Source organism: Cydia pomonella, chromosome 16 (assembly GCF_033807575.1).
Source record: "Cydia pomonella isolate Wapato2018A chromosome 16, ilCydPomo1, whole genome shotgun sequence".
Classification (NCBI taxonomy): Eukaryota; Metazoa; Arthropoda; class Insecta; order Lepidoptera; family Tortricidae; genus Cydia; species Cydia pomonella.
In genome coordinates this window covers 14,549,458-14,574,683 of record NC_084718.1, presented here as the reverse complement: position 1 = coordinate 14,574,683, position 25,226 = coordinate 14,549,458, and the positions used below count along the sequence as shown (strand labels likewise).

The 25,226-nt window shown below is 38.1% G+C and overlaps 6 protein-coding genes across 17 annotated transcripts in view; 2 read left to right on the top strand and 4 right to left on the bottom strand.

Annotated features, from left to right (window-relative positions):
• The window catches only part of LOC133526530 (mitochondrial carrier protein Rim2), a 32,337-nt gene extending 26,707 nt beyond the window's left edge, over window positions 1-5,630 (top strand). For all 4 annotated transcript variants that reach the window (XM_061863204.1, XM_061863203.1, XM_061863205.1 and 1 more), the window contains 2 exons: window positions 2,899-3,001; window positions 3,563-5,630. In XM_061863204.1, coding sequence (XP_061719188.1) covers window positions 2,899-3,001; window positions 3,563-3,683 — 224 coding nt within the window. In that variant the 3' untranslated portion in view covers window positions 3,684-5,630. The remainder of the gene's footprint in view (window positions 1-2,898; window positions 3,002-3,562) is intronic.
• A 4-nt stretch (window positions 5,631-5,634) lies between these two features.
• LOC133526532 (guided entry of tail-anchored proteins factor 1-like) lies at window positions 5,635-6,538 on the bottom strand. The gene is made up of 2 exons (XM_061863209.1): window positions 6,290-6,538; window positions 5,635-6,116 (listed from the first exon to the last, which is right to left on the bottom strand). The coding sequence occupies exons 1-2, from the start codon at window positions 6,374-6,376 to the stop codon at window positions 5,697-5,699; spliced, it is 507 nt and encodes a 168-aa protein (XP_061719193.1). The 5' UTR covers window positions 6,377-6,538; the 3' UTR covers window positions 5,635-5,696.
• Window positions 6,539-6,686: 148 nt separating this feature from the next.
• On the top strand, window positions 6,687-8,622 carry LOC133526381 (glutathione S-transferase C-terminal domain-containing protein homolog). Its single transcript, XM_061862988.1, has one exon. The coding sequence runs from the start codon at window positions 6,797-6,799 to the stop codon at window positions 8,591-8,593; it is 1,797 nt and encodes a 598-aa protein (XP_061718972.1). The 5' UTR covers window positions 6,687-6,796; the 3' UTR covers window positions 8,594-8,622.
• Window positions 8,608-20,233, bottom strand: LOC133526380 (1,4-alpha-glucan-branching enzyme). The gene is made up of 13 exons (XM_061862987.1): window positions 19,960-20,233; window positions 18,338-18,507; window positions 17,586-17,803; window positions 15,712-15,856; window positions 14,992-15,082; window positions 14,161-14,370; window positions 13,755-13,826; window positions 13,343-13,514; window positions 12,357-12,566; window positions 10,933-11,104; window positions 10,039-10,223; window positions 9,735-9,872; window positions 8,608-9,403 (listed from the first exon to the last, which is right to left on the bottom strand). Exons 1-13 carry the CDS (start codon window positions 20,070-20,072, stop codon window positions 9,248-9,250), a joined length of 2,052 nt encoding a protein of 683 aa, XP_061718971.1. The 5' UTR covers window positions 20,073-20,233; the 3' UTR covers window positions 8,608-9,247.
• A 721-nt stretch (window positions 20,234-20,954) lies between these two features.
• On the bottom strand, window positions 20,955-21,602 carry LOC133526382 (large ribosomal subunit protein mL41). Its single transcript, XM_061862989.1, has one exon. It carries the CDS (start codon window positions 21,506-21,508, stop codon window positions 21,020-21,022), a length of 489 nt encoding a protein of 162 aa, XP_061718973.1. The 5' UTR covers window positions 21,509-21,602; the 3' UTR covers window positions 20,955-21,019.
• Window positions 21,603-23,875: 2,273 nt separating this feature from the next.
• Window positions 23,876-25,226, bottom strand: part of LOC133526378 (NAD kinase-like) — a 63,042-nt gene continuing 61,691 nt past the window's right edge. For all 9 annotated transcript variants that reach the window (XM_061862979.1, XM_061862978.1, XM_061862980.1 and 6 more), the window contains one exon: window positions 23,876-25,154. In XM_061862979.1, coding sequence (XP_061718963.1) covers window positions 24,950-25,154 — 205 coding nt within the window. In that variant the 3' untranslated portion in view covers window positions 23,876-24,949. The remainder of the gene's footprint in view (window positions 25,155-25,226) is intronic.

Genomic DNA, 25,226 nt, shown 5'->3' with positions numbered 1-25,226 from the left:
TGGTTCCATTTCTTAATACATTCTATTAAAGGTAAATCAGAATCGCTTTCACAATCGGTATCGGCTTCGGCGGCGATCCCATCTTCTGTGGCTAATATTTTATAATAATACATAAAAAAAACAAAAAAATTTTTTATTTATAAAATCGTGCGTGACGTAACGCAAACCTCGACTCCCCCCCTCCCCAACGTAACAGGACCGTAACGCTTGGCCTGACCCCCTCCCTCCGTCCAATTTGCGTTACGTAATTTGTGGACGCCCCCTTAGCTTCGTTTACTTCAGGTCTTGCTGTAGCCATTTAAATGTAAAACAAGCGACCCGATGTGTGCTGAACTTCTGTTTTCGGCCATTCTCAGAAATTGTAACTGCGATCTACTTGACACAATGTATGAAAATTATATTGAATTGAAGACAACCTAAGACATATTTTCTGCGAATAGAAAGTAAACATTTCGAGCAATGTAAGTGAGTTCGAATTAATTCAGTGTGCTCATGATAAACTGATTTTGTAGAATAAGGCTTTTTTCTAATCCCTTTTTTGAGTTATCGTCATTTAGGTCATTCGGAATTAGAACGCCACTAATCATGAATAATAAATTCGAAAAATCGCTTGTCTGAAAAAATTGTCGATGTAAACATGTATTTATTTTATTTTATTTTATTTTATTATGGCAACAAACAGTCATTACATGAAAAGATACAATAAATGGACTACGGAGAAGACAAACAGTGCCGAAACATTTTTCAAGTTATATTGTGGAAACATAGGAGTTGATACTGAGTGGAAAATAGATTGATCGTGCAACACAACAGACAGGTTTACAGCATTTCTTTATATACATATATGTATACATATATGTATATAATATATTTATATTGGAAGCCTTCCGCTGTCAGTTAAGTTGCCGAAGTAATCCGGTTAACAGTGTAATTAAATGACAGTAAATAGGAAATATTAAATGATTTCTTACAATCTTTATCCTTCTGATACAACACACACACATATATATGTATATCATTTAGGTTTTACAGTATTCAATGTTCAAATTATCGGGGATTTCAATAAGCAATTACGTATTTCGTTTTTAAAAGTTAAAGTGGATACATTAAAAGGGTTTATATGCAAAAATTGATTATTATACATTTCAGGCGCACGGGAGAGAAAACAATTTTTTGTGTATTTTTTCTTCAAGTGGGGGGGTGAAAATAGATATTTTTTACGTGAGGAGCGAGCTGGACGATTACTACACGAAAGCCTTATTTTAGATAGCAAAGTAGGAGAATCGATAAAATTATTTATAATTTTGAATAAAGTAGTCGCATCAGTCAGTTTGCGTCTATTTTCTAGAGATAGAAGTTGGTAGTGTTGTAGGGATTCCTGGTAACTTGAGTTAATACGAAAATTGCGATAGTTGAGTATTTTAATAAATTTCTTCTGGACTTTCTCTATTCTAGATTTATGGCACTGAAAGTAAGGGCTCCATACAACACTACCGAAGTCTAATATGGATCTTACAAACGAAAAGTAAAGTATTTTAAAGTTTTATTGGATTGAAAGGGTTTACTGAGTCGATTGATGAGGCCTAAATTTCGAAATGCTCTTAGAACTATTTTATCTATATGTGCATTAAAAGATACCTTATCATCCATTATGATACCTAAATCTCTAATATTAGTAGCACGTTTCAGTGTATTACCATAAAGGTCATAATTAAATATTATTGGTTTTTTTTTGCGGGTATAACTGATGACAGAGCACTTATCAGCATTTAAAAATAATTGATTTTGTAAACAGTATGACGACAACGTTCTAAGATCATCCTGCAAGTCCCAACAATCTTTGATTGAGGTAACTATTTTAAATAGCTTCGTGTCGTCAGCATTTGTCGTCAGTATAATTGATTGGAATTATTAAGTGTTTTACCGATATCATTGATATAAATTGTAAATAATAGGGGCCCCAGGTGGGATCCCTGAGGAATACCAGAAGGCACGCTAAGATAATTAGAACAGTACCCTTTAACACATACGGCTTGATTACGGTTACGTATATATGAGTCGATCCATCTCAGAAGGCTGCCGTGCACACCGGCGCTCAAAAGCTTGTTTATGAGCAGATCATGATTAATTTTATCGAATGCTTTTGAAAAGTCGGTGTACACGACATCCACCTGTTGGTTTGTGTCCATGGCTTGAAGAATAAAGTCTGTGAAGGTCAACATATTGGATTCGACACTCCTACATTTAAAGAAACCGTGTTGATGTTCAGATATGTGGTGTTTCAATGCAGAAAATAATTGATTTGTAACAATCTTTTCAAAAATCTTGCCAAGGACGCATAGTTTAGAGATAGGTCTATACTGATCAATATGTGCCTTACCCTCTGTTGTTTTGGGTATAGGTGTTTATCATCAATTTCTCAACGTAGGACTTTATTTCCATATTCCTAAGGTTAAAAATAAATATTTCACTAATGTACCTAATCTGTAACGGGGTTATTCGACTATCAAATATATCATCTTATCTCGTCTGCTGTTTTAGATAAGTGATTGTGCAGGTAATAAGGCAAGCGGGGTGTCTCGGCACTATGATGAATCAGTCTGATGACATGAAAATAGTTTTTACAGTACATATGGTGCTACATTCCGCACTAGTGCGCACTTTCCGTGCCCATGACGAAAGTTTAAAGGGCCATATGTACTGTAAAACGTAGTACGATACACGTGCGAATAGGTACCGCAAAATAAGTAATTAATAACTGAATCCTGTTTCAGAAGCACGAGTACTAAAGTGCTTCTCATATTGCTATATCATTTGTCATTATTTTTATTATCGTTAGGTAATTAATATAATATTCTGTTGGTTGTTTCACAACAGTTAATCGTTTGGTTTGTGCAGAGGTGGCGCGGACACGACTAAGGGAGGAAGGCGACAAGTACCGCAAGTTTTGGCAAACGCTGCACACCGTTTTGATGGAAGAAGGCTACCGTGGGGTCTACAGGTAATTTCAATTGTCCTTTGCTAAAGGCCAGTTGCATCATCCACAACTAACTGATCAAAGCCACTCAGAAGTGAACTATGATTTTCCCATTCAATAGAATTTAGCGAACGGTCAGAGACGATTTGATGCAACCGATCCTTCGAATTGATGTAACAGTCAGCTGAACAGTTGAGTTGGTCAAAAATATGCGCAGTCTTAATCCCGTAATAATATTGTTGCGTTCACATCTTATTTAATACCTAGCCTTCAGCTGCCGACTAAAATTTTGTACGTGCAAATTAGGACTTTACAAAAAGCAAAATTGTATGTTAAACTTACTGAGCCTCAAATGCGTTGTGTAGTAATACCATGAAATGTCTTGTTGAGTCGCCTGCCTGAATGCCACATAATATCTTGTCCAATAACGCAGATCACACTTAAAAAATGACACAATCTTTTTTTAAGAGGCGCACTAAAGTGTGACACAGTTTTCGTGCTACTTACATTTTACTACACAATTTATATTGAATTTTTCATTTTTAGATTACCCTAGTTATAACAATTAATGTTTATTGTCTACAGGGGTCTCGGCACACAACTCGTCCGCCAGATCCCCAACACAGCGATCATGATGTCCACCTACGAAGCCGTGGTGTACTTGCTCACGACCCATTTCAACAGTTCCTTCTACGAGAACACTTAGCTCAACCCGTCCGAGAATCACGTGTCGACATTAGTCTAGGATGCTCAGGAGTTAAAACATGGAATCAAAGGCTGGTTTTAATAAAGGATTTTTAGTAGATTGCCAGTACCGAAAACTACTTTAGTACCGACTTTAATAAGTTGCCCCACCAGACTCCCGTTTTCATCTAATTAAATTAGAATGAACTGTTTCTTGCTTATAACTGAATTAGTGTGTTTAGTGGCTAGACCTGAGTGTGATTCCCTAACTTTGCTGATATCTAGAAACTAGAAAATCGATTAATCTTTGATCGATATTTCTAGGGTTTACCCCCTTATTCATAAACGTCTACTAAAGTTGAAAACCTGTAATAATCGTTTGTCCCTTTCCATCATACCAATACGTCGGAAAGGGACAAACGATTATTAGCGGCTTGTCAACTTTAGTAGACGTTTATGAATAAGGAGGTTAGAAGTTAGGGATCACAGTTCAGTGACAGCTACTGATACAACATTCTAAGTCTTTATAAGAACCTCGCGTTTACTACAGGTATAGACAGAAGATGATGTCCTACAGTTCTGTATAAATGTAGGAATTTTATATAACATCAAAATGTTCAATTGATTCCTGTGTAGGCCTAAGTAGACCTTATGTATAGAAAGCACATCTTATTCCTTATAGAGCTGTTATAAGGCTTAGAAGTATTACCAGAGCTACGTAATTAGGGATCTTAAGTAATTTGTGTTATTAGAATCGGCTTCACAGTTTGCCCGTGATACCAATATTGAATTGTTCAGAAACTGGAAAAATTAAACATGTAAATATATTGATAATATTTAATAGGTTCCGATTGCAATGTAACATAAAAGATATGGTACTGATAAATTAATGAATGGTTGTGTTATAAAGAAAAGTTATAACTATGGTAATTGGTATCATGCCATAAAATAATGCATAAATATATTATAATTATGCATTATATGCAACAGTGAGTGAACACATAAAGGGAAGATTGACTTTTCCTCGATTTTGTTTCCAAAAGAATAATTATAGTCAGTAGTCTAGTCTTGTGCTTTTTTGCTGTGCCTTGATTTAGCCAAATTTGATATAAATATTAATTTAGTATGTAGTACGCAAAACACCGTTTTAGTGCCAAAACAGGTTCATTCCTTGTGTCTAACCACTTTTGGTTGCTTTTCATGTTGTGTATTTTTATAAAAAAATCTTAACTATAAAAAAATCCTAGTTGGATCTTTATGAATGATGCCAGTTTTTATAAATTTTAGTTATATGAAACATTATCTCAGTTAAAAAAAAGCTTCTTAATTCGGTACATATATTCAGACTAAAATGTATGTTAGTCATTTTAAACATACATCAATACAAAGTTGTGTATTTTATCATAGTACTATTGCGATATATTGTTTTTATAGTAATGTGTCACTAAGATTAAAGCTATAAAGGTTGAATTAGAATCTGATATTTTATAATGGGTGTCTAAAAATATTTCATAACATAATCAAGGCCATTACTTGTTGTTCAAGAAAATATAATTCTTCATGTGTACTAATCAAAATTATATGTTTTGCAGTTCTCTTTAGGACAAATATAGTAAGTTGTAAGCTGTGATATAGGGCTTGTAAATATTAATGCACAAGATTGTAGATTCTATATTCTCAAAAGTAAGCACATCATTTGAGAAATGTTTTTATTGTTAAGTTTAATTATATATAGTTTTTCATATTCAGTCTACGGCACAAGATTGTGTTACTTGTACCATTCAGGTCAGCTTTACTATTGTTAAAAAATCATGGTATTTGAAATGTAAAGCTACCTTATAAATAGTAAAGATGGGCAAGCAGTATGATTGTTAAATATAATATTTTTAGAGGAAACATTTGGACTTAATGGACTGAGTATAAAATATTAGTAATTTTGTTTAATGAATAAATGATAAAATGAAAACAATGTATTTCTTTATATTGACAAATTTAATTCCAATCCCTAATCCTTATAAAATTTGACACAAATTAACTAAACAATTGGTTTCAATAATGTTCTGACAGACAGATTTGAGATCATCACCCACACGTGAGTAGAAATGGCGTTGGGTGTTTCACTGGGGTACCTCAGCATGGTTGAAAGTGGAAACAAATTGCCCTCAAGTGCAACTATGGGCTCGCGCCTGAACCAGATTACTGAGATCACCATAATCAAAGCTACAACTCCTTGAAGAGCTACATGTACAGTACTCTTAACTGCAAGGCTTTTGCTCATCCTGGATTGGGAGTTCTCTTTTAGTCGGTTCTCTATTTCATTAATTTTTCGCTGCAGTTTGTGGTATGCAGCAAATTCTTCCTTCATGGAAATGCTTTTCTGTTCATTTTTCAGTCTTTTAACCTCTGCGAAAGATGCTCTTTCTTCTAGAGACGGCCTGGCAAAGCATGCTGCAATCTACAACAGAAAAATAAAAATAATTTTGTTAGCAAATAGTATAGGTATAGTAGTAGGTTTAATTATTGTGACAAGTGAGATGGGGTATAAAGTACTCATCACCAGAGTCAGAATTACTATGAATGAAGTTTAGTTCAATGTAAAGGCGACACCTTTATTACTACTGTACTTACTGGTTTAACTAAATGAGGTACTAAAACACTGATCGTGGTCAAAACGACAAAATATACTAGTAGAAATCCATTTATAACCTCCAGCATTGTTTTAGAGTGAACTTATTACTAATTCAAACAAAGCTCACATGTATTTGATACACGATGTGATGTAATTAAATTTTTGGAACATTTAGAAAACCTATTTTGGAACAGCGTAGATATTTTTTTGGAAAACTTCTTTCATAAATAAAGTGACAGTGACAGTTTTTGCATCTCATGATTTGCATTGGCAACACGGCCATGCTCATCATCTCATGACAATGGCATAATTTGGGCATAATAGACACGAATTATTGATAATACAGGCATTTAAAAACTTGTGTCAAATAGCTTTAAAGAGTAACCACCAAATTTCCGAACGAAAATGTTAAAATTTGAAGTATTTTTTTAGGTTATATATACATTTAATTTCCAATACACGGCACTAATTTGCGCTAAAAACAAATATATCCGTAAATAAAGAATATGGATCATATTGTGTATTTAGAGGCTTATATTAATGAAAATGATTACAAGGAGTGCGGCTTGTTAAAATTACCACTGGAATCTTTAATAACGTACTGTTGCTACAAATTTTGCTGTCCTGAAAATATCGCATTAACGTTTGTGTATGCGCCGCGTGATCCAGAGAAAGAAGAGATTACTGTAAAAGTGGAGGATGTAAATTTCACCCATGACGTTATATGGCAAGTGTCTTCTTGTGTTTACCCAGTTCTCATTAATGGAGACACCGTTATAACGGGCCTTTGTGCGGTGGCTCGGCACATGAGTCTGCATCGGAACCTGTCGCCAAGTCCTCACGAACACGAAGATGGCATCCTTGGCTTCCGAAGGGGCTGCCTACAAGCTCCTAATGAGGTTTCAATATGGACAAAATTTTGTGAAGTTGATTTGGTGAAAACAACAAAAGAAATACTCAAGCTAAACTCTCTTCAAGAAGTCCCTGTTAATTTGGTGAGGTTTGAAAATCACTTACGTAAGCCAATCAGAGTTCACAACGTTTTTAAATTAGCTAGAGAAATTAAGAAGAAGGAATTTTTACAATCAAATTCAAATGATCAGAATCAAGAGAAAGGAGAGAGTGAAAATGTTAAGAAAGAAAGAGTAGCTAAAGCTAGAAAATGGAAGTCATCAGTGAGCAAAGAGTTTACAATTGACAGTTCTGTAAAAATACAAGACTTGGATATCAGCCATCAGTTTGCTGAAGGCCCATTCCTAACTCTAGCTGATATAGTTCTCACACCATTGTACTACATCATCGTGAATGCTGTTGGGGAAAAATTTGAACCTCTACTCCCATTGACAAGCAAATGGTTCAAAAATGTAGAGCAGGTTCCAGAACTGGACATTGTTTTTAAAGTTCTAAATGGCCTTGAGAAAAAGAAGTTAACTGTTGATGAAGTCATCATACCATCAGCAGAAGATGTTAGTTTATACAAGAGAGACCCCAAAAGACATAACCCGAGAAAGAGAATGTTTACCAAACCAGAGGATATAGAAAATGCTCTTAGCTCCCTAGTAGCCTCAATGCATATAGATGTTGATGATAAGGACTTCAAGAATAGAATAGAGTGGAACACAGTACCTGACGGGGCTAACCCTAGTGCTGGCCACCTCCCTGATGAAAGAATGGCAAGGAAAGCACAACAGCTTGAAAACCTTGCATTAGCAGTTCAAAGTATAGCTAAAGAAGGAGACCTAATAGTTGATTTCTGTAGCGGAAGTGGACATCTCGGAATCCTTATTGCTCACATGCTGCCCCATTGTACTGTTATATTATTAGAAAACAAAGAGCAGTCACTTTTAAGAGCTAGAAAACGGGTACATGATATGGGATTGAAAAATGTATACTTCTTTCAGTGCAATTTAGATTTTTTCATAGGAAAGTTTGACATAGGAGTTGGCTTGCATGCCTGTGGGATTGCAAGTGATTTGATCTTGGACAAATGTTTGAAATGTAATGGAAAGTTTGTCCTCTGCCCTTGTTGTTATGGGTCTTTGCATGCTACAGATAGATTAGTTTATCCCAGAAGTAAAGTGTTCAGCAGTGTAACTATAGATCAGTACCTGACTATCGGGCATGCAGCAGACCAAACCCACAAGGAGTGTCCTCTCACTGTCCGGGGAGACTGGTGCATGGCTATCATTGACTCTGACCGTCTCCGATTAGCTGAAGAATATGGCTACAAGGTCACACTGTCGAGACTCAAACCACTATCTTGTACCCCTAAAAATAATTTACTAATAGGTGTGTCAGCATAAAATAAAATTAAAAATCAATGGTAAAATTATATTGCATTTCATTTAAATCTCTATAAAACAATTTTTACATACATACAAAATAATCATATAAACACAAAAAAATCGAAAAATAACAATAACAACATCAAATATCTCTGACAACTGCTTCTGCACCAGTCCACTCAAAGGGTTTGGGGGAAGGAACTCTGTTTACCATTTATAACATTGCCATAATTATCTGGAGATGAATGATGACTGTGTCCAGGGACAGTTCAGTTATAATAAGATCAGTGTGCTGGCAAGTTGGTAAGTCTACCCTAAAAAAACAAAAATAATTTGATTATTGTTTTGCATATCTGTGGTTTTGCCTAACCAGTTGACAGAGACCTCAGTTCCTACTTTTACTTTATAAAAGTATACAGATATCATTTATTACTATAATATAACGGCATATAACTTAGCATAACTAAGTAGCAGTGGGATTTAGGGCACACAAAGTCTACTCTGCAAAATTGTTGGTGATAGTCTCTATTGTTGCAATTAGATATTGTGCAGTAGGCAACCCTGAGATGCTCTTAAGAGTACATCTTTATGGCACAGTTTTTAATCAGACTGAATGACTGGATACCCAGGGTTACAGCACAACTTTTGGCTCCCTACACCTAGCATGAAATATTAGTGGCGAGCGTATACGATAGCGGTGCGGCACGGGATGTAGATCTGTATGGAGTCCCGGCGGTTGCCCCAGCCCATGCCCTGCGTTACATGGGATCCGCCGAATTCGACGCGGCCATGCCCGCCGTACTGCTTGCTATCTGAGCATAGCACCACCTGGAGACAGAAAAAACGTGAGAATTGCTCTTTTATGATTTACCTATTTAAAAAGGTTTTCCCAAAATGCGCGATGTTCTTAGGGCCAACTGTTGGTCAAACCTCATTTGTTATGGGAATTTTCGCCAGGTTGGTCTACTCGTATACTGGGTACATGGAGTACAGGCAGCTTAGAGGTGACTGTTATCTACCATATGAGTCGGAACCTGCCTGAAGATCTCAATACGTATCAGACCTCTCCTCGTCCTTGGTCTTTTGCTTTGTGTCCATAACAACGTAGGCAGTATTTTTTTGGTTAGTTTTTTGCGTCAGGGATAATATCGATACTCGCCTTGTAATCTCCCTGTTCGTTGACTCCGACGCGGTAGTCAGTGAAGCTCTGGTGCGTGTGGAAATTGAATACGAAGAGAAGCCCGGCGCGCTCAAACGCAATGACCTTGTCTCCTTCATGCTTGCACGACACATAGGCCTGGAAGATGAAAATCAATCTGATATAACTTGTACTCGATTATCTGGAAGTGCACTTTATTGCTGACAAATTAAGGGTTGCTTTTCATTGCTAGAGCCAAATAGCGCGTTACACTACTACTTTTTGAAACTGAACCTTATTATTGAATACTTAAGGTCCAACTTACCGGGTCTGCCTTAAGCCAGCCGTATTTCTCCTCCAATAGGTTCATGTCCCTGTCGAAGTGGTTGAGGAACTTGTACTTGAGCAGGTCGTCGTCGACCAGGTTCCACTGGCGCCGCGCGTAGTGGTACGAGGAGTTGTTGCCGGCGCGCGGGAAGTCGAGCCACTCGGGGTGGCCGAATTCGTTGCCTGTGTATTAAATCAGTGAAGTCAAATTACAATAGAATACGAGCTTCGTAAGATATACTTATCGTTAGGCAACTTTTTTGTATTTGTAATATCGCAACTAAGATGCTTAAATTAATGGTAAGTAAAATAGTAAGCATGGGGATGCTTTGGTACCTATAAAATTGAAGTACGCCTTCACCTAGGACGTATTTGATAAGTCTAGTCAAGCAGTGAACCGCACAGATTCGCTCGATATCTACGATGAATCGCTAATAAGTGTATTCCTGTAGGTGTACAGTTAATATCAAAAGTATGTGCCATCCTTGAATACTTTTCCAAATCGATACATATCGATATAAGACGTTCTCTAAAATATCTGTCACACTTCACCAGGGATCGGAACCGGTTTTTTGCAAAAACATCGAAATAACCATATATTTCGGTTTATTTTATAGTTTAAATGTAGGACTCAGTTGTGTTTTCAGATAACGAATTCGTATTATTAGATTGCCTAATTAGAAATGAAGTAATTAACAAAGAACGAAAAAATACCGTTTTCGTTCCCATACAAAAAATACCGGTTTCCGATCCCTGCACTTCACAGTCGTATATATCTTTTCGTTTAGCTACGCTAATAGATAATTGCTACTATTGAGGTTGACTTTACACGTCTAGCAATACAGATCTAGAATCAGTCTCACCTATTAAACCAATACGAAGCTATATTTACCTATGAAGTTGAGGTAGGCCTCTCCGCCCAGCGCGTGTGTGATGAGTCTGATCATACAGTGGAGCGCCAGGCCTCGCTCGATGATTGGAGATGGCTCGCTGATTGTGCTCATATGTGTGTACATAGCCGCGTCCATCAGCCAGAACGCGATCGTTTTGTCTCCTACTAGCGCCTGAAATGGATCAGTAGAATAAATATTATCAATCAAAGCAACAATTCTCACCGAATAGCTGCAATGGAAGATCAGCGCTGGACAAAAGGCCACTCTTAGACCAATCTTAATGAAAGACCTTTTTTGACCTTTATTTGTACTGATTTTTGTCTTTCCTCTGTGTTGTATATGTTCTGTAGTGTCACAAATAAAAAAAATTTAATGTATAAAAAGAAAAAGCGGCCAAGTGCGAGTCGGACTCGCCCATGAAGGGTTCCGTCGGACCATTTATGACGTATTAAAAAAACTAATTACTAGATCTGGTTCAAACCAATTTTCGGTGGAAGTTTGCATGGTAATGTATATCATATATATTTTTTAGATTTTTCATTCTGTTATTTTAGAAGTTACAGGGGGGGGGGGGGGGGAGGGACACATTTTTTCACTTTGGAAGTGTCGCTCGCGCAAACTATTCAGTTTAGAAAAAAATGATATTAGAAACCTAAATAATTTTTTAAGACCTATCCCTAGATACCACACACGTATGGGTTTGATGAAAATTTTTTTTTTTTTAATTTTTATGACGTATTAAAAAAAAACTTACTAGATCTCGTTCAAACCAATTTTCGGTGGAAATTTGCATGGAAATCATATATTTTTTTTAGAATTTTCATTCTGTTATTTTAGAAGTTACGGGGGGGGGGGGGGGGGGGGGGACACACTTTTTACCACTTTGGAAGTGTCTCTCGCAAAAACTATTCAGTTTAGAAAAAATGATATTAGAAACCTCAATATCATTTTTAAAGACCTATCCATAGATACCCCACACGTATGGGTTTGATGAAAAAAGATTTTTCGAGTTTCAGTTCTAAGTATGGGAAACCCCCAAAAAATTTTTTTTTTCTATTTTTGTGTAAACATCTTAATGCGGTTCATAGAATACATCTACTTACCAAGTTTGAACAGTATAGCTTTTATAGTTTCGGAAAAAAGTGGCTGTGACATAATCGGACAGACAGACGGACATGACGAATCTATAAGGGTTCCGTTTTTTGCCATTTGGCTACGGAACCCTAAAAAGGGTAGGTATACATTTGGAACTGTAGGCGCAATATTATTCAATTTTTCGTCCTCAAGTCTTTGAAGCCTTCGAGCAGCTCGATCCACATGTTGGGTATGACAATCTCGAGGACGTAATCGCCAGTAGATGTATTCTATAGATGTTGGTAGATTTGTTTTTTAAGCGGCTTGAATACACATAGACTGAACAAACCTGGTCGTGACTCTCAGCGTAGGCAACGGTTCCCTCCATCCACCGCCGATTAGTGAGTGTGTGAACAATGTGTCCCATCTTCCAATCATCGTCTCGTTCTTCTTTGAGAAGCTTAATCCACATGTCGGGGATGGCCATGCCGAGGCGGTAGTCGAAGCCCGTGCCGCCCTCGCGGACCGGCCGGCAGGACGCCGGCATGCCGGATACGTCCTGGGAAACATAAGACACTTGTTTTAATTGCACTTTTAAGAACTAAATAAGGCCCAAAAAACACAAGTATGTGTACAGTCAGCGTTAGATAGTGCCCTCCAAATTGCTAAATGTACCTATAGTATCACATCCTTAAACCTGTCTTCTTCCTAGCGTTTGTCCCGGCTTACTGCCACGGCTAATGGGAGCCTGGGGTCTGCTTGGCAACTAATCCCGAGAATTGGCGTAGGCACCATTACGAAAGCGACTGCCATCTGACTTTTCAACCCAGAGGGGAAACTAGGCCTTCTCGTGATTAGTCCGTTTTCCTCACGATGTTTTCCTTCGCCGAAAAGCGACTGGTAAATATCAAATGATATATAGTACGAGTACATAAGTTCCGAAAAACTTACGACGAGTCGGGGATTGAACCCGCGTCTCCAGGATTGAAAGTCGCACGCTCTTACCGCTAAGCTACCAACGCTTTTTTCCTGTTAGGTTCGTAATGTAAAAAAAGTTGCGCGCTTCTATTTATGGTACACGGAGTAGTAGGTAAGGTTCCTACAGGTACAACGTTTTAACGGAGAAATCTACTAAGTAACGCCTTTCAGGGCCTGAGAGAGATATTATTAATCAAGAGAATAAAAACTGTTTCTTGAATCTTGTGACTCACTCGCTGCGTTTGAGATCTCACATCAGCTGTGGTGATGGCGCGCTGGTCCAGGAGCACCAGCTCGTACAAGAGGTAGACCAGTTGGTGTCTACGTTGAGACAGTACTCCTGCATCTACAGCTTACCTCAGCGATGGTGATGGCGCGCTGGTCCAGGCTGTGCACCAGCTCGTTGGCCAGCATGAGGTAGACGAGCGCCTCGGTGTCCACGTTGAGGCCGTAGTACTCGTCGTAGTGGCCGGAGAAGCCCTCGCCCACGCCGCGGCTGTGGTACAACATTGAGGTCACGCCGTCGAACCTAGAAGCACAAAACTCGTTGGTACCGTTTCAACAAGACCATTTTTTCCGTGTAATTATTTTCCATGGCAAAACATATTCAATGTAACTCATTGATGTAACTACAATCTACAGGCAACATAAATACTTATTTACGTTTCATGTTCTGTTATCGGAATTTATCCCAGCAGGTAATTAATGATTAGGTACAATTACTTAAAGTGAAGTTAATATTTGGTCGGTTGCTGAAACCAGGTTTTACCTGAATCCATCGAACTGGTATTCCTCTTGGTACCACCGCAGATTTGACAGCAGGAACCTCAACACCTCAGTCCTGCAATAGAAAAGAAACAAATTCAAGTTTAAAATTTTTAAGTGTACCAAATATTTCATCTAAGACTTTACTGCAAAATTATCTATAAAGACCAAGAATGGAAGTCTGATTTTTTATGAAGAAAGGATTAGTAATAGTTTCACATACTCTGAGTAGCCTGCTGTCCCACAAAGGATGTGTTCCTCTCGGTCCGTCATGGAAAAAGCACGCACTCATATTGGGTCCACCCAGAGTGATCTTCGAGGCATGCGAGTACATTACATCCAGAAGCATGGATGACCACGAGATGCGATACATCCAAGATATATAAAGTATAATATAACATTATACTTACTCTGAATAGTTGAACAGCCTGCTGTCCCACAAAGCATGTGTTCCTCTCGGTCCGTCATGGAAGAAGCAGGAATTTGTGCCGTCAAACTCGTTCAGTCCATCCAGGGTGTTCTTTGAGGCGTGCGAGTGCACCACGTCCAGCAGGACGTATAGACCCATCTCGTGCGCGCGGTCGATGAGCTGCTTGAGCTCGCAAGGGGTGCCGTAGCGGCTGGAATTTAATTACATGTATAAGAACCACCGCTAGAAAACGAGGGCTATAACCGCTAGAAAACCAGAGCTATAATCGCGAAAATCGAAGTTCGCAAATAGAGGGTATCTTTCTCTTTAACTTTAATATATAACGCCATCGTTGGAGTAAAAGAGAAAGATCCCCGTAATTAGCGAATTTGGGTTTTCGCGGTAAAATAAAACACATACAAATCAATACACCCGTTTAAGAGCTAGGGTGCCACAATACATATACACGTGTTGCTTCTTAAGTTATAGATGTCATATACAGGACATGCGGCAGTGTTGAGCACGCGGACATCAATTAGTGTAGTGACTCGTCTAGAGACCGTTGACCTCTGACGACCGGACGCATTGTATAAAAGATAACAAACATGTAAGAAAAATGCAAATCAAGGAGTTATTTCACTTTTGTGCCTAAGGTGGCTGTACTTTTTTCAGCCACGGCACTCTTTTAAGTACCCCTAGGTAGGTTTTCAATCTCCTTCTGGCGTCGGTAGATATGTAAATATACCTAGTTGATGATAATGAATCGTCTTGTTTAGGTGATTGGTAGACATTTTCACCTATATATTTTTATAAACCAGGGTTATCATGGTACCTGCTAGCGGCAAAGAAACTCGTGACTTGATATCCGAAAGATGCGTAATAGGCGTGCTCCATGATAGCCATCAGCTGGATGGCGTTGTAGCCTGAAAAAAATGCAACATTGGAAAATTTTTAAAACCTAAATGTTTGTTGGTAAGGAGCTAGCTATCGCGGATATTTGCAGTAGTTGGGTGAGTTTTGCATCAGTTGGTAGGTACTTAACGTTTCACCCGGTGCAGTGGCCTAACTGTTGGGTGGCAAAGCGGGGAAAATGCCCGACCCGAGGAGGGCCCCAATAAGACCGGGAGTCCTTAAGGACTGGTCCTCCATTGCCCCCATTCGAGTAATTTGCCACGGAGTACCTACAGTTGGTATACTATAGTTACGTTAATGACCTGCTGACATTATTGGATGTCAATAACAAGTTATTTAATACATAGCGACACCTGTCTAAACCTCGTCTTCATCACAATCAATAAACGTGATGCTTTATGAATGAAGTATGCATTATCACTGTTGATCGCATATTGAACGCAATACAAGTATAAGCGGAGAAAGAAAAATACCTTGACTAAGTAATATGTGCCAACGGTTCCAAACTAACTGCCGAGAGGTGCGATGTCAAAGGTTAAAATTGCTATGATATTGTCAGTATTGCCAAACTGTGAGTCTGCTAGCTGCTACAGATGGGTACCTAAAGAAGATGAAGTGGGCAGTTTTAATAATTTCTCACCCTGGTTCTTAATCCTCGGCAGCACGTTATCCCTGAACTCGTTGTAGGTGCCGACTCGGCCCTCCGGAGTGGCGATGCCCACATGACACTCGTAGATGCGCAGCGACCCCGGACGTTCCACTTTAGGGTGCTTGAATTGGTAAGGCTGAAACGAATTATCAGGTTTACCTATTAATAATTTAACCATTTGCCTAATTTCTAACACAGTTGCAAACTGTAGAGATGAATTTTGCGTTACACATTATAAATAATAATAAATAAAAGAGGCAGATAAAGAAATTTTGATTTTAGTTTTTCGAGCTCTTTAGCAGAAACGGATTAACCAATGGGTAAGCAAATTAAGCGGTCGGTTAGGGCACCACGTCTGGGATCTGGGGGGCACTAAACTCTTAGGAATCAATCAATAATGGATGATCCCGGAGAGCATTTGAAATATCACCTAGTATCGATAAATTCACGCACCTATTAGTATAGGTACCTATACCTACACTACTTACATATAATTTGATTAAAAGCGGGAGCACTCTAGGTTAACCGGAATGAATTGATCCCTGATTATTTCATTTATTAATGAAAGTCCTTATGAGGGTTTAGGAATATATGTCTACTCTCAGCAGATAGGCCCTAACCTTGGCCTAAAGTTCAAGTAATTATTACACAGTAGATAATATTATGTAACGAAGCATTATCAATAAATGTATACCGTTCTCTACGACTTGAATCGCTTCATTGTATTATTTATGTTGCACGATATGCGTCAGTAGCTATTATATGACGTCAAAAGATAGATAAAAACTATACACCGGAATACCCATTGTGACACCATGTATATGTACCTAAAATTGATAAAGTAAAAAGGTAGGATAACATGTAGCTGTATTAACATTCGATTACCTAAGTCTCGTTCTGCCGCAGCTATCTGGCAATAGGTAATCCTCTCGTTGATAATACGATAACAGTTTACAATACAAACTCGTAAACAAACTATTAATTTGATAAGAATCGTACGTCCTAGTATCTAATAACTGGACTGGATCTGGGTAGCAACCGCAGTGTAAAGTGCACGCATATCTACGTTTCATGCTCACTTAAAGATACCCTGTGTTGCTTGGTTTAGGCTAGTCAATTATTTTATAAAAATAAACATTTCTACACTTACGAAATCAAATCAACGCTACCGAGTATAAAGACAGACGTGCTTAGCAGATCCTAATAACTCGAGTAATACTGGCACCTAACGTAAAGCCATAAACTATTATGACTAATGCTATTGGGACTATTATGACTAAAGACAAAATAAATAAATATAAATAAATTAATGGCAACTATTAAGTTAAAATAATAATAAAATATCAAATGTTATTTTTTAATTTTATGCCTTGAACATAAGTATTTTAATTTTATGTACATATGTGCATGCACCTCCTAGTTTTAGTGTAGTTTAAGATATACTTGCTGTGCCCTAACAGGGTTCATGTGTGAACTTGCCCTAATGTAATACCTGTTATGTACCACATGATTAATATGCAATAAATAATAAATAAATAAATAAATAAATAAAGTTCATGGGACCATAATATATTCACGATGACGCGCGAATTTGACAAATCTAACCTTTAACGGCATGACAATACGTGCCAAAGCACGCGTCCTCGTGAACGACACGATCCATAGAGTTAATGAGTTTCCGAATCACTTGGGCGATTAAGAATAGGAGATATCAATGGACTATATAGGTAGTGTAGATAACTAGCAATGGTTTGACATGTCACGCGACAACCCACCCATCTTTATCAATTTTCAGTGACATTGGGCAGCATGTCAAGGAGTCATGCGGTTTGTTAAACTCTCCATTCGGATAATTATGAACTCACCTGCTCTGGCCTGTATATAAAGTGCTGGTACGTGAACCCCTCGTGCGGCTTGACGTAGCTGGCCCACGGCGACATGCGGTAAAGGTGCTCGTTCACGATGAGCTGCACGCGGCTGCCGTGGCGCAGCGCGCACGAACCGTCCGGGTTGGGTGGGATCTGAAGCTCCCATTTACCGTACTCGAGCTTACGGAAAGCATGGCTCGTTTTGTTCCAGTTATCTGCAATTAAATATATTTTTATATTACTAATGACATTCGGAGAACATATGTAGGTATTACATATATATTACATATATTATACTAGGGCAGTAACTTTACCATAAGGTAGGTTGAGGCTTTACTAGAATAACTAAGCTGCTTTGGGGTAATATTTAAAGTTGAAATGTTTTTCATGAGGGGTAAGATAAAATGTCGCCCGTAATGCTTCGAATTACGGAAAATTTTTGGTCTAACCTCTCAAAAAAATCTTTAAATATTTACTAACACAATTCCTTTAGGTACGGTAGGTACCACTTTGTGGTTGGTTATTGTGTTGCGTTGTTGTATAATTTGGTTTGACGTATGTTCTTGAGGAAACATATGCAAATAGCGAAACCTGCTAACAAACTAAAAAGGGAATTGTAAATAACGACAGAGTTAATAGGTATTTTGCCACGCCGGTTGCGCGAATTATAACGCAAGTGCGTTTTTCAAATGAACGCCTAATGAAATATTCACAGCAATGTCTGACGTTTACTTAGAAATTTATCTTACTAAATTCTCCCTGGAGATGCAAGGAATGCGCGCCCGGCGCCCACTCGCGCCATGTGACGGTGCCGTTGGGGTGGAACTGCGGCCCGAAGTACTTGTAGCCCTTAGTAAACCCCTCTACGCCGCCCTCCCATGACCCGATGCGGTCCCATAGGTCTTTGAAGCAGCCGTATCTGTAAAACAGACGGAATATCGTATGAAACTTTGATTGTGTGATCGACTGATCATACTTACGTTGATAATATATATGTGCCGGTACCATTACATAGTGGTGCCTAATGCAGGTAGGGCTGCCATCTCGAATTTCGCCAAACCCGGACAAAGATTCAAAAAAAAACCCGGACATTTGGCGTAAATCGCATTTTTTCCCCGGACGAGTCCGAAAATAATATTTTTAAAAAACAAGACCTTTAATTTTACATGTAGTTTTAATGTGCTTCCTTACATGAAAAGTGTCCGGGTTTTCCCCGGACACTTCTTGACACCCCCCCCGGACGGCCTCCAAACTAGGACAAATCCGGGAAAACCCGGACGGATGGCAGCCCTAAATGCAGGTAGTATCTCGTTTCATTTTCATAGCAGCGAAGTCAACGTTAAATAAGGAATATTTAGGCAGGTACAAGGAATACCAAGGGCAATTTTGGTCCATTTAACCGTTATTGACTCTAATTCACTATTTCAGGACCAATTCCTTTAACTAACTACGACGCAGTTATGAAAATGAAACGAGATTAAGGATCCCTATAATAATGATCAGCACTGGCTTAACCAGGTACTCCAGGGCTATAACCGCGAAAACCGAAAATCGCAAATTGCGGGATCTTGCACTTTTACTTTTATTAAGGCGTAATTAGACTTACAGAGAAAAATGCCCGAACTTCGATTTTCGCGGTTATAGCCGTGTACCTAAGTATAAAAGTAGTTTGCAACTTTTTGACTTTATAGATATTTTAAACGCAAATTAATTGACTGTATAGATATTTTAAATACGAAATTTTCTATTTGTAACTTATGCAAAGTTATGTAGGTATATACCTACGTACCTAATAATATACCTACTTATGTAAACACGAAGATGGAAGTTACAGAGCGTGTAACGTATTAAGTACCTACTTACATCAAAATTTACCTAGGTCTTTCTGTATCCATATAATATCTATTTATAATTGTCATGTTTGTATTCCTTGGTGGTTTCTAACGCATAGTTTCGTGCTATACATTGCTTTCTACATTAAATTGAATGACCTTAAGTTTGACATTGAAGATAATACGGAAAGTCGATAAGCGCTTGAAGCACTTCAATTATTTTTTGGCTGTTTATACGGCAAATTTATGAAAAGAAAAACTGTTTAATGGGAATTAAAGGTAATAATTTGAATAAATTACTAAAATATTACCACACAAATATCAAATATTTTTAACGAATACGAAATTACTTACAACCAGTAGATGCATTATCATCACTGGCAAGCGTTATTTAAAGCGCTTCACAGCGCTAACTTGTCACTAGTTCGTAAACACGACTTAACCTCAAACGTTAAACATTTTCGTTAAAATAACATATTTTTACTAATGGAGATTAACTTTAACTATAATGAAATAAAGTTAAGGCTCTAGAGACTTACCTGCGACGAATTTCACGCTCGTAGGGCTTCAAATAACCATCGCGTTCAAATAATTTCGGTAGATCGGGGACTGGCACGTCCATCGGATCCATAGCGGAAAAGTTACCACCCATTATATATTATTTATGCGCGTAGATATGTGTCGTAGAAAACGAGTTATATGCGCACGCGCCTCGCACGACCGAGCGAACTGATATCGCTGGTATAAATGATATTAAATACCTACTATTAATACTGTGCTTAACTTCGTAATTTTAAGATAAACTTAGGTCACCGGTCACTACAACGTCTACAACCCATTTATTTAAATTGACTTCTTTATTTTAGTAATTGGGTAGGTAGAGATGAAAAATACGTTTTAACTGTCTACCTAACTTACCAGTGTTACTAAAAATGCGCCGAAAACTGTTCCAACAATTCTATTTATGTTCTAGTCTTAGTACTGAGTCTTGAGTTCAGATGGGTATCTAAAGATTTATATTCAAGAATAGATTCCGATGGTTATACAAAGAGTTGTGAATAATTTAAGTAAAAAATTATATCTTGTTTAAAAAACTGAATGCATAAGTAATGCATCTCACCATTGTATTTAACAGTAGCATAGCATCTTAAGATTATAATGCCTTTTTATTGGTTTAAAGAGTTCGACATCTTACTCAATAGTGCCTTGTAGCACAGGAAAAGTAGTAGTAATGAATGAATAATCTAAATAAGTAAAAATATTACTATATTATACTGATAATTACCAACAGAATTGTTCAAAAGTAACAATTTCATATTATTAACAAGATACAAAATACGGTTTACAGAATATCATTGCAGAGGTTAATGAAAACAATTCTATCATTGCAAGAGGCCAGCTAAAAACTGTTTATTTAATTTACAACACTGCAATACTTTCTTGTCATTTCTTGTAGTGGCTCCGTATGTTAATGTTACAACAGTTATTGAATGAAGTGTCAAAATCAATGTGTGATTAAAGAAAATATATGGAATAAACATAACTACTTTATTAATTCAAACATCCTTATCTATAAAACACTACATAGTTCACTAACAGTTAAAATATGTCGGAGCCCGTTCGTTTCGCCCGCGCCACGGCTTCAGCGGGTTGTAGTTTCTCTTCCTCAGAGGGTTCTAGCGCCAGACCATTCTCATCCAATTTCCCCTGCTTGTAGTCTGTGACGATCTTTTTGCTATAAATAGCATCGAAAAGTTGCTGCGGCGTGAATTCGCTTTGGGTAACATCCGTAACCTTGTAGGACACATACGGCTTAAGATCGCAGTCTTTGAGATCTGGTACAATGAGTTCTGGGATCATCTCGGGTACGGTGACGAAACGACCGTCCAGGTAGTACCCTACATCTCTCACGCCACGTTTGTCGACCTCTAGTTCAGGGTTTGGACCACTCTGCCGCTCTCTGTGCAGACGAGACCCTCTCTTGTTAGGAATCGGAAATTTTCGAAAATTTCTTTTACCTTCTAGTGGTGCTGTGCAACTGATGCTTCGTTTTGCGATAAAATTGATTAAGTTTGATATCTTGGACATTTCGTCTCAGTTTCAATGAAAGAATTTAAATAAATTTTGGTTATGTTATTGATAGTGTCAGCTTGCGTGTGGTTTGACAGTTCCCACAACTGTCAATTTGACGTATAGGGGTGGACTTCGTATACCGAAAAAACCGGTAAATAATAATAATAATTAAATAATTACACAAGGAGTATTTGCTTTCTGTAATTGTAATTGGATCATTGCTTAGGATCATTGAGATATTGAAGTACTTGCGCAATTGAATATACATAAGTAGCAATGTGTAAAAAAATGTGCTGACCCATGAACTAAAGCAACGAATAGGTATATTGCGCAATTTACGCATCTGAGGCCCTACCGCCCCACGTTGAGCTGAGGTACCTTGAGCATGCTGCTTAAGCAAATAGCTGGCGCCTTTACTTGCTCCAATTATTTGCAGTGTGTACAAGCACACACAAGTAACTTGTAATAGCAGCTTAATTAGGCCCTTAAGAGTAGATTAGTGTAAATGTATACACCGTTTACCTCTGTACACACATTGCTTTGCTCTGTCTACTAACAGAGACCAGTAAACATGTAGACTTAGATTCTCCATACAATGCCGTGTGTTCAATGTTGTAATAAATGGCGGAACAACAAGGGTTAAAAAGATACAGAAGTAAAAGTCAAATTTTGTATAATTTACAATAAAACATCTTATTATACATATACACAATTTATAAACTTGTGAAAACGAAATTCATATTAAGTGACAAACAAACATCTATAAAATGTCAAAGTGACATTACATACCACAATGCCGAAGCACACACCAAAGGCATTGTCGCATCCCATATTGGACCCACATTGCAAAAAATTACGGTAACAATTTTTTCTAAAAACACACACAGAACAAGAAAGTAACAAAAAAGAATGCATTAGTGCCAAAATGCCCATTTTCCGCCAAAATGCCTATTTTCCACACAAATTCAACTCGTGAGCTTAATTTTAGAGCTAATGCTAATATATTGTCACGACACATTTTCCACTTACGTAAGAACTGCAATTTTTTCAAAATAGCTTTTTTTTAAACCGCTCCTGACTCGTGCGCACCAGTTTTATGTGTGTTAGCGTTGTTGAAACTTCTACAATATCTCTTGGCACGATAATGGGTAACAACAGCAATATGAACACTAATAGCGGATTATGTCTTTCTTGTTTTACCGCTAAATTCACAGTTACCTATATTATATGGGGTTTTAGTTACAGCCTAGTCTAAGCAAGTCTCAGAGTATCTATATTGAAATTAAAATTCAAAACGGGAAGTAGTATCGTTCGCACGAGAGCTTAAAAGGCGTTGCGTTGAAACCTGACGTTACAAGTTTTGTAGTCGCCATCAGATATATCGGAGCGGCCAAGGGGCTAACAAATATCTGAACACGCCTCTATTGTCGAGGCGTTAGAGTGCGTGTTCAGATATTTTTGAGCACCTCTGACGCGCTGATATATCTAATGGCAACTGTATGCTAAATTCGATTTAACGGCCAACTCTCAAAGTCAAAAATCCAACATCGCACGATAAAAAATCGTGTGAACTCATACATGGTTATCCATTTGCGTCATTCAAACGCTTATTTAACGCGCGTTGAAAAAGCGCTCGTGCGAATGGGGCCTTAGAACTTACGACTTACGCGGTTATCACACTGATGCGGTTCCGCGCGCTGCTTTAATGAGCGGGACAGCGATATTCATATTTCAGTGTCCCGCTTGCACACCGCCGCTTTACAAAGATTGTCACAGATAAAGTAGGGCGAGGCCAATACGCAAAGCGACAGCGGCGTTTTTATGAAGTCGACAGTCTTTTGAGAGGGCCTTGTTATTGTATTCAAAACACTGAATGAACGAGAGAAAACAAGAATATTAACGTATTTTTTCCTATGATTAAAAATATAAAAAGGTCGGCCCTCCGTGATGAATTGACTTATTAAACTGGTATCATTGACATATATCACGCACACGAATTCGAGCCAATCGTGCAGTCTAAAACCACAACGCGATTGGTTAATGAGTTCGCATCACGCGCGCGATTGGTCGCAACTATTTGCGTTAGACTGCACGATTGGCTCAAATTCATGAGTGACACCGCTGAAATAGCACCATTCTTAGTACCCGTAAGGCCCGTTCTTAAATATATGTCAATGACTGGTATCAAAGCAACTGGTATGCTGTTTGTGGAATGAAAATTGAACATAGCAAATTTGCATACAATCCGTAAGGTAACATAGTAATGTTAATGCACGAAGTTAATCGTTGCATTTATATTCTAAGACGACTTTCTCTCGATCATTTTGTGTTTATTAATTAGATATCTTAGCTCTCATACAGACTTAATTCCAAAAGCACATATTATTATTTACAACGTATAATTCTAAACTTTCTTTGTGCTCTTCTGAACACTAATTCATCTATGTACCTGTTACATTTTTGGCACTCTTAATAGCACCTCGCCGTAGTTGGTAAAAACTAGTTATGTTTGTAGCGTTGTTCAAAACACCAAGCGGCCAAGGCACTTATACATCGATGGTATATCTACAATAAGTACTCACTAAGTTATCGAAACAAACAATCCTTAAATCTGAACCTTAACCGACCATTTCACTATAAAACATAACAAGAAAATATCCCTGAAGACATAACAGAATTACATTTTTATTGTCCGAAGGAATGCTGGGAAACTCAATTTAAACATAAAATATAATTTCAAAATACTATCACATAGCCCATAAAATGCATTAACACGAAAATCACAAATCGTGGCGACGCATTGTGAAAAAATTCTTCTATTGCACAGTACTTACAAAGTTATTGCAATTTCATTCACGTTTAGAGGCGATTGTAAAGACAAGACATTGTTGCATAAATTACAAAATAATGTGCCGATGTGATTTCGCATAAATAAAAAGAAAACATGCCCGCCAGCGGCAATTCAAAGTTATAAATGTAATTTTTAGGTAGACAAAAAATACTTCTAAATAGGACAATTCGAGAAGATGACTATTCGAGATTCTTGAGTAATTTACAATATGTCCGCATTTCTATTCGAAATGTGCTACGCTGTTTAGCTAATTCAACATAGCCGGAAAACTGTGGAGTTATGTGTGTTCATAACACACCAGCTAAATAGCTTAGCTTTAGATGAAACTATTATGAACTCTCACGGGTTAGCTACCTCGAACTCTGAAAAGCAGCTTAAAATGCCTCGTTTATTATACTTGCCGCGGCACCAAATGCGTATATTATTATTCCGAGTCCCGCTCCATAAGGGCGCGCAAGTGCGGAGGACATAACATGATTTCGATAATATACGACTTGACTCGCCACTTAGTTTTGCGGCAAGTACAGCCCGAGAATAAAACAGCGCTGGCGGCGCCCTAAAGGAATGTGTTAAGCCAACTCGCATTCCATCGTAATACTATAAGGTCACGTGTCCGCGGGCCGCTCGTTGTTCTCCAGCTCCTCGAGGTTGTCGCTGGACGAGTAGGTCATGTCGCTGAGCTCGTCCATCTGCTTCTGCTTCTTGCGCACGTTCCAGTGCAGGCACTCGGCCAGCGAGTCGAACCAGTCGGAGATCTGGTCCTGCGCGCATATCGACGGCACCGGGTACACTGAGGTGGTTACGTAGAGGCTGGAAAATTATTGAGGGTTTTGAGTTGTGTTTGGGCTTGATACTGAAAGTCACTGTACAGGTTTTTAGAAT

What these genes read in the sequence shown, in the direction of transcription:
- LOC133526380 (XM_061862987.1), bottom strand. Translation starts at nt 20,072, where the DNA reads ATGGGTGGTAACTTTTCCGCTATGGATCCGATGGACGTGCCAGTCCCC. An exon ending in TTATATACAGGCCAGAGCAG is followed by an intron (nt 15,857 to 17,585) that starts GTGAGTTCATAA and finishes AATTCGTTTCAG; the next exon opens with CCTTACCAATTCAAGCACCC. An exon ending in AGGCTGTTCAACTATTCAGA is followed by an intron (nt 13,827 to 14,160) that starts GTAAGTATAATG and finishes TTTCTATTGCAG; the next exon opens with GACTGAGGTGTTGAGGTTCC.
- LOC133526532 (XM_061863209.1), bottom strand. Translation starts at nt 6,376, where the DNA reads ATGCTGGAGGTTATAAATGGATTTCTACTAGTATATTTTGTCGTTTTG. An exon ending in TACCTCATTTAGTTAAACCA is followed by an intron (nt 6,117 to 6,289) that starts GTAAGTACAGTA and finishes TTTCTGTTGTAG; the next exon opens with ATTGCAGCATGCTTTGCCAG.
- LOC133526382 (XM_061862989.1), bottom strand. Translation starts at nt 21,508, where the DNA reads ATGTCCAAGATATCAAACTTAATCAATTTTATCGCAAAACGAAGCATC.
- LOC133526381 (XM_061862988.1), top strand. Translation starts at nt 6,797, where the DNA reads ATGGATCATATTGTGTATTTAGAGGCTTATATTAATGAAAATGATTAC.